Source organism: Lissotriton helveticus, chromosome 7 (genome assembly GCF_964261635.1).
Source record: "Lissotriton helveticus chromosome 7, aLisHel1.1, whole genome shotgun sequence".
Classification (NCBI taxonomy): domain Eukaryota; kingdom Metazoa; phylum Chordata; class Amphibia; order Caudata; family Salamandridae; genus Lissotriton; species Lissotriton helveticus.
In genome coordinates this window covers 130,138,892-130,158,364 of record NC_136068.1, presented here as the reverse complement: position 1 = coordinate 130,158,364, position 19,473 = coordinate 130,138,892, and the positions used below count along the sequence as shown (strand labels likewise).

The 19,473-nt window shown below is 47.8% G+C and overlaps 1 protein-coding gene across 1 annotated transcript in view; it reads right to left on the bottom strand.

The window, feature by feature from the left end:
* NSFL1C (NSFL1 cofactor) overlaps window positions 1–19,473 on the bottom strand; it is a 94,864-nt gene that overhangs the window by 6,431 nt on the left and 68,960 nt on the right. Inside the window, exons 7-8 of the mRNA XM_078651700.1 lie at window positions 16,193–16,330; window positions 7,541–7,705 (exon numbers count right to left, since the gene is read on the bottom strand). Of these exons, the coding sequence (XP_078507826.1) occupies window positions 7,541–7,705; window positions 16,193–16,330 (303 nt within the window). The remainder of the gene's footprint in view (window positions 1–7,540; window positions 7,706–16,192; window positions 16,331–19,473) is intronic.

The window sequence follows — 19,473 nt, the reverse complement described above, 5'->3', positions numbered from 1 at the left end:
TTTCCGTGACGCCCATCATCATGAGCCTGCTGGCGGTGTCTGCCCCATCCAGGGCCGTCTTAAGGCAAGAATTTGCAGCATTCTTCCCCTCTTCAATTAGCTTTTCGGCTTTCTGCTTGGCATCCTGGGGCAAGTCCTTCACCAACTGCCCCAGTCCCTCCATGATTTGGTACATGTGTCTGTTTACCAGGGCGTTGGAATTAGCCATGCGCCAGTGGGTCGCGGCATTCCGTTCGATCCTTCTGCCCACCAGATCCATCCTTTTGCTCTCTTTATCCGGTGGCGGGCCCGAGGTAGTGGGTACGTTAGCCCTCCTCCTTGCTGTGGCCGTGATAATGGAGTCTGCGGAGACCGTGCCCTGAATGTAGGCCGGGTCCTTTGCGGCATGCTTGTACTTCTTCTCAGTTCTGGGAGTTACTGCCTTGCATGTTGCGGGCTCCCTGAAAGCTTCCTTCCCCTGAGCCAAGACGCTCTCGAGCATCGGGAGGAACTGGCTCCTCGTTTGTGTTGGGAGCAATGTTTCCAGAAGGAAGTCTGCTTTCTGCTTCTCTTCGTCGAGCTTGAGCTTGAAAGCTGCTGCGGCAGATTGTATCACCGCGTTGTAGGCCCCGATGTCGTCCGGCGGCGAGGGCCTCGAGGGGTAGGTGTCGACCACCTCCTCCGGGCTGTCGGTGTCGACATCGATGTAATCTACCTCCTGAAGGTCATAGGGCGCCGACTCTGTGTCTGTCCTGCCCTCATCTTCCTCCCCATAGCTGTAGCTCTCGTGGGGATTCTCGTACTCCTCCTGGTCGTCGAACACCTCGACGTCCTGGTCTTGCTCGGTGACTTCGGCGACCTCTTCTTCTTCCTCCTCGACCGCCTCCAGCACTGGTGGCTTGGTCTTGTGAGGGATCGTGAAGGCCTTCATCCTTGCGTCGAAATCTTTTTTCCGCTGCATGAAGTTCTCCATTTCTGCCTCGAGGCGCCTTCTTTTCTTTTCCATCTCGGCCGCGTGTTCCGCGTCGGATGGTTCCGCCGCTCTCTTCGACGGATGGCTCGTCGCCGTGCCTCTCGGAGTCGAAGTTTTCGACGTCGAACCGGATATCGGGTCTCTGGTCGTCGTCGACAGTTTCGGGTCTTTCTCCCTCGTCGATCGATCCTTTTCGGGGACGATTTTCGACGTCTTCTGCTGATCAGCAGCTCTCGGCGCCGGGGACTCCTTCTCTGAGGATCCGCTGGGCCTGGGAGTAGTCGCGGACGCCGCCTTTTTTGGCGTCGGCGCTTTCGGGGTCTTGCCCTCGATTTTTCGAGACTCAGAGTCTCTCGGGTTCTTGGGGGCCGAAGAGTCTCCTACCTTGTCAGAAGTCTTCGTGTAATCGGTCTCTACGACCGTGTAGCTGTCGTCTTCGGCGGCAGCGTTGTCTTCTTCCTCGGAGGACATCCCCAGCTCGTAGAGCGACGGGGTCGGGGCCTTCCCCTGCAGGGCGGCGTGTGCTACCCTCTGCCTCTCTCTCACACGAAGGGTCTTCGGGGTGAAGGCGGAACAGGCGTTGCAGTCTCCGCTTTCGTGGTCCACCGGTAGGCAAAGGTTGCATACCGGGTGCTGGTCCTTCTGCGCGTACTTGTGGTGGCAGTTACGGCAGAACTTGAACGGCGTGTTGTCCATCCTCGAGCGTCCAGGGCCTCTCTGGTCGCGTGTTCGTCGACGGTCGTCGAAGATCTGGATGGAAAACGCCTTATCTTTGCTTGTCTTTCGTCGGTGAAGTCCCCTGGAGTCTTCAGATGACTTCTCCTCGTCTTTTCTGTATTTTTCTTTCTTCTTTCTCCAAAAATGTCTGGAGCCCAAACGGGAACGATCCAGACCCGACCGCGGAAAAAAAGAATCTGAAGATGGCGCCCAAGAGTGGGAGCTTCCGCAGGAAGCATGCCGACGTCACCGGAAATACACCCAAAGGGGGTGTGACGCCGACGCCCACCTGGGCAAAGAAAAAAAAAAAAAAAAAACAAAGAAAAGACTACGAATCCGGACCCAACCACAAGACCGCGGAATAATGCACAGCATAGTGAATCCAGAAAGATTCACGCTGCAAAACTTATGTCGTCTCAGACCCATTTCTGTGCATCCACAGTGCTCTGAAGCCTCTTTGACACTCCATAAGACCTAGACGAAACCAACATGAGAATGTTCTCCATTCTTCATCCTCCCCTTCAACTGTTTTCCCTAGTCCTCTCTCTTTCTCGTTTTTGTTTGCCAACAGTGGTCTGAAGGCCCCACAGGGCTGTATACCATTACCTTGTTTTCAGTATCCCTCCTTCACATGCCTGAACCAAAAGTCAGTACTAGAGTTATACAATAAGTTCCAGAGACAATAGGAATCTCAGCAGCTAGAAGAGGTGCTATATTTCTTGACACATGCATTGGTCTAATCTGCTTCTCTTGCCTACTCTTGCCTAGGCGACCCGCAATTAGGCTGCCCAATTGGATTTAAAAAGCAAGAGGGGCATTTTTTCTACAATAGAATTTATCTGCTCCTTTCTCAATAGTAATTTGTGAATTTCAGCTGAAAGCTACTGCTTCAGTCTTCCATTGGCAACTTGATATCTATTTGTTGATATACTAGTTAAAATGTGTTTTCCTTTGCAACAGTATTATTATTTAGACTCTCACAAAGCTTTTACAGTCATTTCAAAATATCACCGAAACATTCTCCTGTACAAGCTATGTCAGAGAAGGGTCACCGGTCTAGATTCATAACAGAATATAAATTACCATTGTATGTTTATGCACATCATTGCCAGTTTTTCTCTTTTTAAAAGGCAAGCCACAGCTGGTTCTTCACAGCCAGTAGTTATTTTGCCACTGAAAATCTTTGAGACGTTGATTCATATCTTTCCAGTTCTATGCTGATCCTAGGCACCATCTTGTAAAGTGTAAGCAAATATTTCATTCTAGCATTAAAAATGCTTTGCGCATGGAGCTACTTGGCAGAAAAAACCCACCATATATGCTACGGATGTGGACATCCATCGTACAAACACGTGCCGTAACTCAAACTCTAGGGTACATATGAACCACAAAAAGAGTTTACTTTGGCCAGGAGGCTGCAGGTGTTTATGTGTATTTGCTGGTGGGGAGATGGAGAGGTGTTTTATACTTGGGGTACATTTGTGTTACAATAAGCTTTCCCACTTTTAAGTCTACAATCAGAAGGTCCAAGTCTTGCAAACCTTCTCTCGCATTATTGCATCTGATTACAACATGAATGCCAGGTCTAGAGAGGCTGGCTTAGAGCAGCTTTGTCCATGCAGATTGAGGATCAAATTGATATGGAATTGCGATCCAGTCACAATCGACTGACAGCTTTGATTCTTGTCCGGATGAGCAGAGGACCAGATACCCAAAATTAGAATGGCACCACAGCAAGGTGCAGAGAGGGAGAATGTTGCTGGCAAAGTAAGTGGAGTACTATAGTCTGTGCTCAGGAAAACACAGTGAGATAACCTTAGAACTTAAAAAGTCTCACTGCCCAAAAATCCATACAGAAGTCATGGATACCACGTCGTGCCTCTTGCCTCCCCATAACAGTCACTGCAAGGTCCTTCCATAAAAAATCTGTCCTTTAGGTTGACAGACTGAGTCACACAGTGTGTAGGAGCGTTTTCAGAAACCAAGGCTGCCTCTTAGGTTATTCTAAGGTTCGTGGGAGACAAAATTCCTTCCTGCCTGTAACGCTGAGAGTTGAAGGCAGCTAATTTCTTTCAAGCAAGCTGCTTTTTCTTTTACCCGAAAGCAGCATCATTTCACATTTTGCTTACATTAGCTCTCATTAAGTGCTCCTCCTTATACACACACACCATCATACTGAAGTCAATGTCTCCTCATGAAGGCTGCATTTATGGACTATTCAATGCCCAATCTGAGCAACAATATTACATCAGAGTGGTGTCTTAGAAGCTATAATGTAAGGGATTCTAGGTTAGAATGTAACAGTCAGAGGTCTGGTGAGCTAGAAGCAATTATGAGAGGCTGTGCTGACTGGATCTTCTGGTGAAGATGGCATTATTATACCCCTGTAGCTGCTGAGTGCTTTCCCGGCTGTTAAAGGCCCTGAACCTGAGTTTCGGATTGGGCCTATAACGATGGAGGGGGTCTTTAACAACCTGTAGCCCGAAGCAGAAGGGCTAGAAGGCTATTAGAACTTCCACCCACTAAGGGTTAGCAAGTAATAACGATAAATAATGGTTTCAGGTGGTCTTGTTTGTATAAAAACTTTACAAACAATCAGCAAAACACATTTGGCTTATTTCTCCCTTTTGCTTTCAGCTCTCTTAAGTGTGCCCTGCTTATTCCCAGAGTTTTGAGGTTTTGAGGGAGCAAAATCCATATGAAAGAAAAGTACAAGACGAGATGAACAGCTGTTACTCTTGCCATCTCCACCCACTTAGCACACTATACCTGTATGCTTCAGAGACAATGCTGTACACAGAGCATCAAATTAAGATATTTCACTGATATAATAGACAATGATCCATATTAAAGCTTTGCTGCATTTTAAGCAAAAGGTACTGGTTACAAGCAGAGATAGAAAACAGGAAAAGGACCAAGTTAACACATTAAAGGCCCGATTCATAAAAGGAAAGTGTCGAGTCTAAAAAGGAAATAGCCAATAGCCTACCAGAGAAGACAGGGTGGTGGTAAGGGTGTTCATGGTCGGAAGGAGGACTTCAACAACTCTTCCCCCTGCACCCACACCACATTACACTACGGTGCACAAATGCTAGCTGGGGAAATGGGCCACAGAGAGTGGTCTAATTTGTTACCTCCCCCCATACATTTGCGACACAAAGGTTTTTAGTAAAACCCATATTGCAGCCAATCTATAACTAAAAAGGCTCTGCGCGCAGTTGGGGTAATACAAATTCCGCAGGCTAAACAAACCAGAAGGATAAATAGGATGCAGATGATAGTGAAGACAAATGTTGCCTTCCGAAAGCCCTAAAGATCCACCATCTAAAATGTAAGATTGCCAGAAGCTGTTGGGCTTTAGTCACAGAGCTGCCTACTGTCAGGTCCTACTCATAACTTCCCAGGGTGGAAAAGGACCTCTGGGAAGCACAAACAGTGCTGCACAACAAAAACATAGGTTACTTGGTTGCAGCATGTGCAACAGAGTGATCCAAAATACTATACATATGGTATTTCACTAAATATATAACTCCTATAAACACATTGCAGAGAGGGGGGGGGGGGGGGGGGGGGGGAGAAAAAAATCAGGGGGTGAGTAGTCCAAAACCATCAACTGCTGTTGGATGGGGATAGATTTCAAGAGGTGGTGATTACCAACACCGACTTTGCGAATCTGGTTCAGTTAGGAAATCCTGGATGGTTAATATACTGAAGGTCAGAACAGACAAAGCGGTGTTTGCTTGCTCATGACCTGAATGAAACTGTAGAAAGTGCAGTTTGGGAACTAAGGCCAATCAGGTGTAACCTCTCCACTCCTGTGGCATTTTCTGGAGTTTAACTTGGGGAAGCCATGTCACAATCAGAGACTCTAAACAGAACATCCTTTTTGATAAAGTTAAAATGTTATGTGCCCTGGTTAGGCCCATGAAGCAATGCTGCACATTTTCTTACATTGTCCTCTTTCTGCACAACAACATTTTACTGTGACCGTTTGCACATATTTGCATGCGTGACAATTTGGATTAGTTGCTCTGAAACTGCTTTGCTTATACATTTCGCTTCGCGCAACATGATCATGATGTCTCGAAAACAGAATACAAAGCCTTTAAGCACGCTGTTCAAATGTCGTTCTATCGTCATCCATGGAGTGACAGGACTATCTACATAGCCTTAACAATGCTAATCTGCATATCCATCGCAAGGGTGCTTTCTATTATAAATAAATAAGCATTTCCGGAGGTTAGTCAGAGGAGACCCGTCTGCTGACAGAGGTCCCTGCAAGCGGAGGCTTTGCCAAGCAGTTGCCTCACACCTCCGTGAGGGGTGTCCAGTTTGTGACCAACACGGGGTCCTACAGTCTATACTGCCATGTAATGGGGTTGGATCATCCCGAGGGGGGGATTCTTCGTTATACACTCACAGACACTCTAAATGCACATAGAGTAGTGTTTGCATAGTAGGAGTACGCCTCATTACTACCTTGTTATATATGCCTGCATATATACACTGTTTGAGCACCATGGTGAAACTATATCCCTTATTTACTCTTTTAGTAGTCGGAATCACTTTCATATGCGCAGTAATAAAAGAATGAGCAATTATTTGTCAAACTAGTTTCCTGGAAATACAGCATATTTTTGTACATTAATTAAGTGGACAGGCCCATCAAGGGGCGGGATCACAGCGCTATGTAAAGAGTCCAGGAGCACGCATTCACCCAGCGATTGCCTCTGAGGAAGAAAATTTCGAAACGCGTCAGGCTCTCGCACCAGTGACTGTCTGATTGAAACTGCCACCAGAGCCTGCTTGTACCCTGACAATAAAAGGTTTGCCACCTTTCAACCGTGTTCGTGTGCTGTTCAAACTGTGTGGGCAACTTGGAGCGTATATTAATTAAGTGGAGCCCATTTCATCTCAGAGGAAATTAATCTGAAAAATGTCAAATAGAAGAACATGAGTGATTGAAATACAGCAATCCAACACTTAGCACACAGTGCTTTTCTCATTGGCCTAAAGCACCCTGGTTATAAAAGATCTCTTCTTGGTAAACTGAAGTGAATTTTAACTGAAATCAGAAAATAACTACCAGGAGTTCCTATACTTGGCCACTGCACAACAGATGGAACCAGCTTTTCTGTTACAGAAGGATGAAAGTATACAAGCAACAACTGATCATCTCTGGAAACAGAGATCTACAAGACTGTCTTTGTGCCACATGAGAGGCACAGAGGAAATTCTGAACAGTGAGGATGTTGTGATTCAACTTTGAGCAGTATGATGTCCAAAATCAAAGCGGGACTGAACAATTCACTTCATTGTGGAACTCCAAAATACATTACGTAAAAGGGCAGTCAGTAGTCCTTAAATTAATTCACTAACTTTGGAACTTTTTACTCGACACCACAACTTTGGATTTATACGCTGTTAATTCTGAAATCCTTTCAAATTATATTTTAGGCTTCCATCATCTTTCGTATTCTATGTACTGAAATCCAAATCCTAGGGTTTGAGATTACCGTTTTCTTCTTTTATAACTTGCTGCTACAAGGAGACTTAACAGCCAAAGATTTTAAGGGAGACAAATACAACTGTGGCAAGTCTGTTGTGTAAAGGGAGCCTCTATGACGGAATTCTAGTGGACATTAGTTACACCATTCTTGAGGACCATGTTGGAGTGATAAATCTCTGCATACCATGGTTACCCAATGATTCCTCTCCAGTGATGAACATCAGCAAATCCCACCAAGCATAAAACTATTTCCAAATCCACTGGCAACAAACCAGCAGTACCAATGTCCTCACAGACTTCCCTTGCTACCCATTTGCAGCTTTGATTCTCCTTCAGAGTCTTCGTGGTAAAAGTTTATATACCTGTGACTGTGGTTGAATTTTTGAACAAGTCGTCCGCCATCTGCAAGCCGGATTTGAATATTGGTTACAGGCTCAGACTCGTCAATTGTGACCAATGAGCTGGCTCTGGACTCGTTCTCTGCCTGCTGAGACTGAGAGCTTATCCCGATCACCTGTGGGGTAGTGCTATTTAGGAGGAAAACACAATGTCAAAAACACAAGGTAAGATAGTACTGAAAACACATTGACAACCACTGCAAACATACACCACCAACCATGCATGTACATAGTGTTCTTGCAAGTTACATATGCGCTTAACCTGTAGACATTACACATATAACCACTGTCTACCATACAAAAAGACTGGATCCAACACAATACTCATTATTGCCATCTACAAGCATTCCCACCAGCATTAACCATGAATCCATCCTGCAATGTCTGAAATCCACTAAGCCTACTACCTCATCACTCACCTTGATGTCTGATCACATTTCCAACCTCAATATCACAAACGAACAAGTTACTTACCTTCGGTAACGCTTTTTCTGGTAGATACAGTATCTGCCTGTGGATTCCTCACCTTGTGAATATCCCCCTTGCGTCAGCAACATCCAGAAATTCTTTTGTAGCCTCGCGCCGACGTGGACGACGTCATAGAGACACGGCATCGCACGCGACTCCGCGGACGTCACCGACACAACAATAGGCCCACGCCGGCATGATGACATCAGTTCCGCCCTTTTTTCCGTGCCGTCGAGGGACACGAACGGACCAATGACAGTAGACATATACACCGTATACGCAGTACAAAAATCAAGGTAACACACACAGTGTGAAGCAAATGCAATAAAACATTTGAAGAAGACAACTCCTTGACAATAAAATAAATACATTATAGCTACTCTGGTATAGAAGAGTGGACAACGGGGAGGCGGATGGGTCAGTGAGGAATCCACAGGCAGATACTGTATCTACCAGAAAAAGCGTTACCGAAGGTAAGTAACTTGTTCTTCTGATAGATACATCTGCCAGTGGATTCCTCACCTTGTGAATAGAGTCCCACAGCAGTCCCCACTCCCGGAGGAGGGTGTCCACTCTCCTAAACCAGAAAATCCTGGAGGACAGAGCGCGCAAAGTGGCCATCCCTCCTCACCTCAGTGTCCAAGCAATAATGCTTTGCGAAAGTGTGGAGGGAGGCTCAAGTAGCCGCTCTACAAATGTCCTCAACAGGCACACCTCTAGAAAGAGCAGATGTTGCAGACTTAGCTCTAGTAGAGTGGGCTCTAATACCCTCTGGAGGATCCTTACCAGCCAAAGAGTAGCAGATCTTTATACAGAGGATGATCCATCTTGAAAGAGTTCTTTTATGTACCGCTCTTCCTTTTTGCAGCCAGCAAACCCAACGAAGAGCTGGTCATCCAAATCGATAGTCTTTAGTTCTATCAATATAAAAATTCCACGCCCTCTTGGGGTCCAGACAGTGTAACCTCTCCTCCTCCTTGGAAGGATGAGGGGGAGGATAAAAGGTAGGAAGGGTAATAGATTGATCAAGGTGGAAGGGAGACACCACCTTAGGGAGAAAAGCAGCCCTGGTCCCAAGAACCATTCGATCCGCATGAATGGTCTAGAACGGGGGCTTGGAACTAAGAGCTTGAAGCTCACTTATCCTCCTTGCCGAGGTGATCGCAACCAGAAAGACTGTCTTAAAAGACAAAAACCTCATGGGACACCTGTGTAAGGGTTCGAAGGGAGAACCCATCAAGTAGGTTAATACAAGATTTAAATCCCATTGAGGAACAATAAAGGGAGTAGGAGGAAACTTATTAGTGAGACCCTTCAGAAATCTCAAAACTACAGGAGATTTGAAAAGGGACGGCTGGTCCGGCAAACAGAGAAATGCCGACAATGCTGAAAGATAGCCCTTCACCATAGCAACAGCTAAACCTTGCTGCGCCAAGGAAAGAGCAAACTGTAATATATCAGATAAATGGGCTTTCAAAGGGTCAACAGACTTCTCCCCACACCAGGAGACAAATTTAGCCCATCTGTAGGAATAAATGGACTTAGTGGAGTCACGCCTAGCTGATAATATGACATCCACCACATCGTGTGGGAGAGAAAAAGAGTTCAGGTTTCCCTGTTCAATCTCCAGGCATGAAGGTGTAATGTCTGGAGGTGGGGGGGTAGAACCTGTCCCTCCATCTGAGAGGAGATCTGCCCTGAATGGGAGACAGAGCGGCGGGCGAGAGGAGAGGTGGAGAAGGTCTGTGTACCACACCCTTCTTGGCCAATCCAGGGCGATCAAACTGACTTGGGCCCGGTCTTGGCGAATCTTCCTCAGAACCCGAGGAATCAAGGGTATGGGAGGAAATGCGTAAAGGAGTTGACTTCCCCAACTCAACTGAAACGCGTCCCCCAAGGCTCCCTGCATCGGAAACTGGAGGCTGCAGAATGACGGGCAGTGAGCATTCTCGCGAGTGGCGAACAGGTCTACCTGAGGAGTCCCCCACGTCCGAAAGACGGGACGATCCACCACCGGGTGAAGCCTCCACTCGTGGTCGGCCGAGAACTGCCGACAGACTGTCTGCTTGCACGTTCAGAACTCCGGCCAGATGATTTGCTATCAGACAAATCTGGTGGTCCTGAACCCAGGACCAGCGACGCAGAGCCTCTCTGCAGAGACACTGCGACCCTACTCCTCCCTGCTTGTTGATATACCATATCGCGGTCGTGTTGTCCGTCAGGACTTGCACCGACAGACCGCGAAGGGAAGGGAGGAAGGCATTGAGCGCCAAACGTTATCGCCCGCAATTCCAGAAGGTTGATGTGAAGCAACCTTTCCTCTGGAGACCAAAGACCCTTGACCTCCAGATCCCCCAGATGAGCACCCCACCCTAGAGTGGATGCATCCGTTAACACTGTGGCCACCGAGGGAGGCAGTTGGAAAGGCTTTCCTTGAGACAGATTGCCTTCCACGCCCCACCAAGTCAGATCCGCTGCAGTTTCTCTGGAGATCCTCACTGACTCACTGAGATCTCCGTTGTGCTGATACCACTGCCTGCGGAGGCACCACTAGAGCGCCTTCATATGCCAGCGTGCATCAACAGAATGCAGGAAGCCATCAGACCGAGCAGGCAAAGGACGTTCAGGACTGGAACGACCGCTCCATTGTAGAATAAAGGAATCATTTCCTGTATGTCGCGAATACTTTGAGGTGGAGGGAATGTACGACATATAGTTGTGTCCAGTACAGCACCTATGAACAGGTTGCGCTGGGAGGGCACCAGGTGAGACTTGGGTACATTTATCGAAAAACCCAACCGGTACAACAACTGAGTTGTCTCCTGCAGATGCTGGAGCACTTTCTCCGACGACTCCGCTTTGATCAGCCAGTCGTCCAAATACGGGAATACCGGAATCCCCGACCTTCTGAGATGTGCTGCCACCACCGCCATCACCTTGGTGAAGACTCGAGGCGCAGTAGTAATTCCAAAAGGAAGGACCGCAAACTGATAGTGTTGCGACCCCACCGTAAAACGGAGATACTTTCTGAGCGACTTCAGGATTGGAATATGGAAATACGCATCCTGCAAGTCGAGCGACAACATCCAGTCTTCTTCCAGCAGCGCTTGAAGAACCTGAGCAAGGGTGAGCATCTTGAATTTCTCTTGTTTCAGATAGAGATTCAAGATCCTGAGATCCAGGATCGGACGAAGCCTGCCATCCTTCTTGGGAATCAGGAAATACCAGGAGTAGCATCCCTGACCCCTTTCCTGCTCTGGGACCACCTCTATCGCACCCTTTCTCAACAGTGTCTGCACTTCCTCCTGCAGAAGTAACAGATGTTCCTTCGTGCAAAAACCTTGGCAAGGAGGGTAATTGGGAGGGAATTCCCGAAAGGGAAGGGCATACCCATTTTCTATGAGATTGAGAACCCAAAGATCTGATGTAACCAATTCCCAATCCCGTAGAACACAGCTTTCCAAACTGTGTGGCGCGACACATTACTGTGTCGCGCCCCATGCGTAGCTGTGTCGCGCTATCAGATTTATGAGGGCAGATTTATGAGGAGAATGAGCGTATCTGGGATATTTGCACTGCAGACAGCCTCCCACAATCCTAGTCACCAACTGACACCTCTCTGCCCCCTCCCCGCTGCATTCGTAATGCGATTCATTTGACAGATAAGGGAAGCATTGCTCACCTCCCGAGAAGAGATTGCACAGACCTAATCACAACTCAAGCCCATTGGCTGTGCTGGTGAGCCGTAGTGGAATGTGTGTCTGGCAGACAAGGCGCCGCTTCTGCAGCCCTGATCTGAGCCCCAGCTGAGCTATTCAGCCGGGCTCATTGGAATAATTGCCGGGTGCTCACAACCACGCTGTGCTTGACAGAGCAGGGTCCAGCCAGGCCCTGTGGTGTCAATCACAGTAACACTATCCTGCGTATTTGTGCCATTTGAGGTTTCCGAGGGAGTAGTCAAAAAAGGGCATGATACAAGGAGTCGCAACTTTCATGTAGAACCTGATGAGGCAGTGAACGTTGTTATTGAAAGTGTAACTGTTATGGATGGATGAGTGAACAAGGGTGTATGGATGGGTGGATGAATAGATGGATGGATGAGTGAAAGCATGGATGGAGGAGTGAAAGCATGGATGGCTGGGTGAAAGGGGGTGGAAGGGGGTGGATGATTGGATAAAAGGGCGGATGATGGGTGGATAAGTGAAACATTGGATGGATGAATGAAAGGGAGGGAGGGTGGATGATGGATGAGTGAAAGGGTGGATGGAATGAAAGGGTGGATGGAATAAAGGAGTGAAAGGGTTGATGGATAGATGAGCGAAAGAGTGGATAAAGAGATGGATGAGTGAAAGGATGAATGGATTGGTTTGGAGATGGATGGATAGGTTTGGATATGAAGGGTGGACAGACGGAATGGTGAAAACTGAATGATGGATGAAAGACTGAGCAGACGACACAATGTAAAGGTTAAATGGCGGCCATCAGCAGGTAAATGGTAGGATGAAAGAATGAATGGGTAGATCTATGGAAGAGACGAGCTATCTTCTGGGTAGGGTCATGATGATTTGCTCGATTTACATTGTGCCATAAGAGCTTTGGGTCGAAGTGGGGGTATTTTCAGTGGGTGAGTGTGTGGATGGATGAGTTAGCAAGGGTGGATGTATAGATGGATGGATGGGTGAAAGCATGGATTGCAAAGTGAAAGAGGGTGGATGATTGGATAAAAGGGCGGATAATGGGTAGATAAGTGAAAGATTGGATGGATGAATGAATGAAAGGGAGGGAGGGAGGATGAATGAAAGGGATGGAGGATGAATAAGTGAAAGGAGGGATTGAGTGAAAGGGTGATGTAATGAAAGGGCGGATGGAATAAAGGAGTGAAAGGGTTGATGAACAGATGAGCGAAAGGATTGATGAATGAGTGAAAGGGTGGATAAAGAGATGGATGAGTGAAAGGATAAATGGATAGATTTTGAGTTGGATGGACAGACGGAATGGTGAAAAACAGAATGATGGATGAAAGACAGAATCGACGACAGAATGTAAAGATTAAATGGTGGACATCAGCAGGTAAATGGTAGGATGAAAGGATGAATGGATATATCTGTGGAAGAGACAAGAGATAGCTTCTGAGGAGGGTCATGACGATTTGCTTAATTTGCTTGGTGCCATAAGAGTTTTGGTGCGATGTGGGGGTATTTTCAGTTTCTTCCTACTCATGTGCTGTAAAATAAATGGTTTTGTGCCAAACAACAGCAATCTATCTTGATTGAATGATGCCATTGAAACAAGTATTGACAAACTCAGTAGGCTCGGCCTTGGCAAGCGCCTTGGGTGGTTCGGGCTCGCTCGCTCGCGTTACAGTGTCCCGAAATTTTATTTTCCAGAATGGCGTGTCACCAACATGAAAAGTTTGGAAAACTGTGCCGTAGAAAGTAGGAAAGCCAACCCCCCACCGGACCCACATGATCCTGAATGGCGGATCTAGGGCTGCTTTTCTGAGGCTGGGGGGTTAGAGGAGGTAGAGGATGAAGAGGCTTGACGACCTCGAGGCCTAGCTCTCTGCTTTCCCCTAGAAGATCTGTACATGGAGTTCTGCTGCTGCTGCTGCTGACCTTGCCGAAAGTTGCGAAAGGAAGAGCGTCCAAAACCTCTGAACCTTTTGGCTGAAGAACCTCTGATTTGAAGCCCTAAAGACTTAGCAGTTGCTCTACTGTTTTTAAATCTTTCCAAGGCCGTATCAGCCTTCTTGCCAAAGAGACAAGATCCATCAAACGGCAGATCCAGCAAAGCTGCCTGAACATCTGCCGAAAAGTCCGAAGTTTTCAGCCAAGCCGATCTCCTCGTGGCAACCGCAGTGCCCATGATACGTGCCACCGAGTCTGCCGTGTCCAGACCACTCTGTATCACTTGGCGTGCCGCAGCCTGTGCATCTGATAACACCTCCTCAAAATCCCTCCTGCTGTCATCAGGAATCTTAGGAGCTAAAGTACGCATAGTATCCATAAGGGCATGCACATACCTCCCCATATGGCAAGTGGCATTAGTGGACTTCAACGCCATACTTGCCGAGGGAAAGGTCTTTTCAGCCACCCGATATTATTTCTTTGCCTCTTTGTCACCGGGAACCTGAGGAAAGGCACTCACATTCTTTTTGGAACAGGCTGCTTGAATGACTAGACTCTCAGGTGATGGATGAGACATCAGAAAAGCAGGATCTTCAGGTGCAACCCTGTACCTTCTTGCCACACTCTTGGATACTACAGGAGCTGTCAATGGTTTTTTCCACACCTCCATAATAGGCTCCGTTAAGGCCTCATAAAACGGAAGTAATGGTTCAACCACAGAGCTGGGTGAATGCAAAACTTCTGTAAGAAGATTGGACTTAAACTCCACTGTTGGTAAAGTCAATTGCAGAAGTTCTGCCGCCTTCCTCATCACTACATGATAAGGCTGAACGTCCTTTGAAGGTGCATCAGAGCCGGATGGTAACTCCCACTCTGGAGAAAAATCCAGGCTACCAGCATCAGCTAGGTCCTCAAAACAGTCATCCTCCAGTTCACCTTCCTCCATATCAGGATGTGGCTCTATATACCGTTGCTCCTCCAAAAGGCGTTGCGCTTCCCTTCTGGACCTCTCCTTTACACGCTTCGCAGCCGGATCCACCAACGGCTCCGACAGAGCTGGGATCGAGGTCGGTAACGAATCCGATGGCCCAGTGGGACGCTCTCGAGGTCGATCTGGAGCAGGCGACGCCGGAACCGGCGTCGACGACCTCGGCGGAGCCGGGTATTGCCATGGCGGCGCCGGAGCCAGCATAAAGGGCATGAATGGAGCAGGAGGATAGGAGTGAAGGACTCCTAAATTGAAGGCCAGAGGACCCATGGGACCCGAAGGTGCACCAGAGGGGTACCACGCCCTTGAAAAGACGCCATACATAGCGTTTAAAAATGCTGACGAGTCCTGGCCTGGGGCTGGGAAGGGTGGCTGAAAACCCTCAGGCTGGTCTTGTGGAAGGTTCGGATTCGACTCTTCGACAGTCGCAGAATCCACATCCACATGAACTTCTTCCTCATCTCGGGCCGGGGACGGAGACCGATTTGAAGCCGGAGTCGGCGACTGTACCTGCGACTCCGAAGGCGAGGCCTCAGCTTCATGATCCGAGACATCCATCGTGACCACCTTGGAACGTACCTTCTTCGGTGACCTCGACCTCGAGCCCGACTCCTTACCGGAACGACGTCGGGACTCATGCCTCTTCTTCTTATGTCTCCTTCTCGACTTCGAAGCATGGTCAGAAGCAGACTTCGAAGACGACTCCTCTCGAGATCTGGATCTTGACTTCGATCTCGCCCTTCGAGAGCGAGACCTCGAAGATTTTCCTTTGCCAGCATTCAGCTTCGCTACCAGGAGTTTGGTCTCACTTTCTCTAAGGGCCTTCGGGTTCATCTTTCGACAAGATGAACATCCATCCACATCATGGTCACTGCTCAAACACCAAATGCAGTCCTCGTGCGGGTCAGTAATAGACATCATTTTCCCGCACTCCCTGCAGGGCTTGAAGCCGGTCTTCTTTGTTGACATCTTGAAGAAACAAGAAACAAAGAAGCAGAAAGTGAAAAATAAGGTAACAAAGTCACCAGTTGGCTACTAAGATTCCCGAAACCGTTAGCGTCGTCGACGTGGAAAAAAGGCAACTGATGTCATCACGCCGGCGTGGGCCTATTGTAGTGTCGGTGACGTCAGCGGAGTCGCGTGCGATACCGGGTCTCTAGGACGTCGACCACGTCCACGTCGGCGCGAGGCTACAAAAGAATTTCCGCATGTTGCTGACGCAAGGGGATATTCACCAGGTGAGGAATCCACTGGCAGATGTATCTATCAGAACACTGCTTTTCGCCACACCTAACCAGGATTCCCAACTTACAGATCACATTCACCTTAACTGTCTACAAGTCAACACTCAAGGTCTCCTTTTTCATTTGCTCCGTCTCTCACTGCTTTGAAATAAATTAATGGTTCACTGTATTTGACCACTCTCAGCTTTTACTGCACCACTCAAGTCCATCTACTGATGCCCACTTGTTTGCCATCCTGAACTTTACTTTAGCACATTGGCACTTACCATGCCCTTTACTTGGTTCTTACCTGCCCAATTTCTGGCCCTCTCCAGCAAATGCCTTGAAGATGCCCTTTGATTTAACAAAGTCTTCATCGCGATGGTCCTCCATATCCAGATTCACCTGTCCACCATGCGCCAGCCTGCGCAGCTCAGCTGGGACTTCTCTGCAATCACAAATTAGTGTTTTAACACTACCACTCTCAGTACCACATACCACTCACAGGAACAGCAGTTTAGATTGGAATCAAGCTGTTTCACTTGCGCAACAAGGGAATTTTTTTGGCACCTGCTTTCTACCTTTAACAACACTGAACGTATTTATATTTTTTTATGATGTGTTCAGAATCAAAGACAGTAGTAGACCACTTCACAGAGAATATGTAGAAATGTTGCATTAAAGCTGAATTTAGAGTTGCCATCGAGAGAAAAGTTCCTTACCTTCGGTGACAATCAATGCATCTGTAAGAGGCATATATTAGTTATAAATTGATTACCTTAGAATTTCCCCCAGGCGTCAGATTGGATCCGGAGAATATTTCTTCAGCACTACCCCTGTGCGTCTGTAGGTGGCATCGGTCGACTCCGCGTCCGTCTATGTCGTGGTCGCCGGGATGACGTCGCAGTGCCTACTTAGACGGCGCCCCTGTACGCTGACGTCAGTTCTGACATTACTTTCCATGCCAGAAGCGCAGAGCAATGAAAGACACTTACCACTGGTGCGCCACACTAGGGCCCTGCAAGTGAGTTCTATACCTAGAAGACAGTTCGCAGTGCGGGGAGGATGGGTGGGCAGTAAGGAATCTATAACCAATATATGTCTCTTACAGATACATCGTTACCAAAGGTAAGTAACCTGTTCATCTGAATGAGACTATTAGTTATAGATTCCTTACCTTAGAATAGATACCCCAGGAATACCATCCCCGGAGGAGGGTCTGCGAAACAAATTCACACCAGGAAATCTTGGCGGACAGAAAGGGCAAAGTAGCCGTCCCTCCGGACTGGGCTATCCAGGCAGTAATGTCTGGTGAACATCCGCATAGAAGCCTACATGGCCGCCTGGCAGATACTGATGAGTGGAACTTCATGCAACAAAGCAGTGGTTTCTGTTGTAGCTCTAGTGGAATGAGCTCGCAGCCCCACTGGAGGTTTCTTTTTAGCCAAAGCGTAACAAATCTTGATACAAAGGACTACCCATCGACAGATGGTACGCTTTTGCGCAGCCTGACCTTTTTTGACACCCACATAGCCAACAAAACCCAGAAATCCTTTGTGCGGTCAAGGTAGAAAGACCGCGCACGTTTCGGGTCCAGGTGGTGGAGTCTCTCCTCCTCCTTGGAAGGGTGAGGAGGTGGGAAAAAGGTGGGCAGAGTAATAGTGTGTCCAATGTGAAAAGGAGTGACAACTTTAGGCAGGAACGAGGGCCTCGTACGAAGCACCACTTTGTCCGGATGGACCGAGAAGAAAGGAGGGTTAGAAGAAAGAGCCTGAAGCTCACTCACTTTGCAAACAGAGGTGATGGCAACAAGAAAAACAGTCTTCAGAGGGAGAAGCCGAAGAGGAAAGTTGTGTAGAGGCACGAAGGGAGCGCACATAAGATAAGTCAATACAAGGTTCAAGTCCCACTGAGGCATTATGAAAGGAGATGGAGTAAAGAGGTGAATAATGCCCTTGAAGAACCTGTTAATAATAGGGGACTTGAACTACGAGGGCTGATCTGGTAGCCGAAGAGGGGATCCACAGCCTTTGCTGTGCACCGGGCCACAAACTTATTCCATCTACCGACATATACTGTTTTAGTTGAGGGACGCCTGGCTGCCAAGATGACATTACAGACTTTGGGAGGAAGGTCAAAAGCTTTCAACTGCTGCCGCTCAATCTCCACGCAAGGAAGTAAAGGCTGGACCGGTTCCGGTGGAGGACCGACCCCTGCTGCTGCGATGGAAGATCATCCCGAAGGGGCAGTCCGATGGCCATGTTCAGGAGCTCGGGATACCAGACTCTTCGTGCCTAGTCCAGAGCCACAAGAATGACTTGGGGTAGAAGTGGTACAGGCAGAAAGGCATACAGGAGGCCGCAGCTCCACTCGGGATGAAAAGTGTCCCTGAGCGATTGCCACCATGGAAACTCTAACGCGCAAAACTGCTGACTTTGCGTGTTCTCTTTGGTGGCGAACAGATCTAACCAAGGCTCTCCCCACTTCGGAAAGAGACCTTGTACCACCTCTGAATGAAGACGCCATTCGTGATCAATGAGGCACTGGCGGCTTAGTTCGTCCGTCCTGGCGGTCGGAGAATATGCCAGGTGTTGACCCACCAGGGTAATTCTCTGATGTGCCAGCCATGTCCAAAGGTGAAGAGCCTCTTGACAAAGGGTCCACAACCCCACTCCGCCTGGTTTGTCCAGTATCACATGGCTGTGGTGTTGTCTGAACACCTGCACTGCCTTCCCCTTGAGAGGGAAGGAATGCCTTCTGTGCCAAGTGAATCGCCTGGAGCTCCAACAGGTTGATATAGAGACCAGACTCAGTTCAGTTCATAAACTTTTATTCGATTATAAAATTGCATAATCATAAAAAGTACAGTTTTATAAAAATTCAGAAATTAATACATTGAAACACATATAATAATTTAAGAAACGATTTCAAGTCGGGTTTTTGTTACTAGTTTTAAAAAGATCGCTGTCATTTTAGCTTCATGCGGATATTTCGGTGACTGGAGATAAGCGAGAGCTGGGTATGTACATCTGAGTCCGCTTAGACGGAGAAGGGGAAGGATCCATTTTTTCCTGGCTGCTATGTAGTACTTGCAGAACAGAACAACATGGACCGTTGATTGATTGGAAACCCCGTCACAAGGACAGCGTGTCAGGCTCCTGGACCAGTTGTTCGGTTCTGGGAATGAGACCATTCGGAAAAAAAGGTCGAACCGTAGTCTTGTCAGTAGGAACTTTTCGTGGTTCGAGAGAAAGAATGACAGGTAGGGCTGCAATGATCTCCCTGACTGTAAGGAGCAGATTTTTTCGTTTTGTGTTTTGACAATCTCGGTCTGGTGGCGAAGTTCTCTTAGGTGGTCCATACATAGTTTTTTCAGTTGTTTCTTCGAGATGTCCTCTATTGATGGAGGTTCGAGAAAGTATTGCTCCCGGTCAATGTCTTGGAGGAATTTGTGAATATAATTGAGCCAGGGTATTTTCCTCCAATGGGCTAGGCCAAGGCATTCGGTGATGATGGATCGCGTGATGTGGCTTTCAGAATTGCACCATATACGGTGCCAGAGTATAAGGGGCTGGCATCGTATGGTGTCTG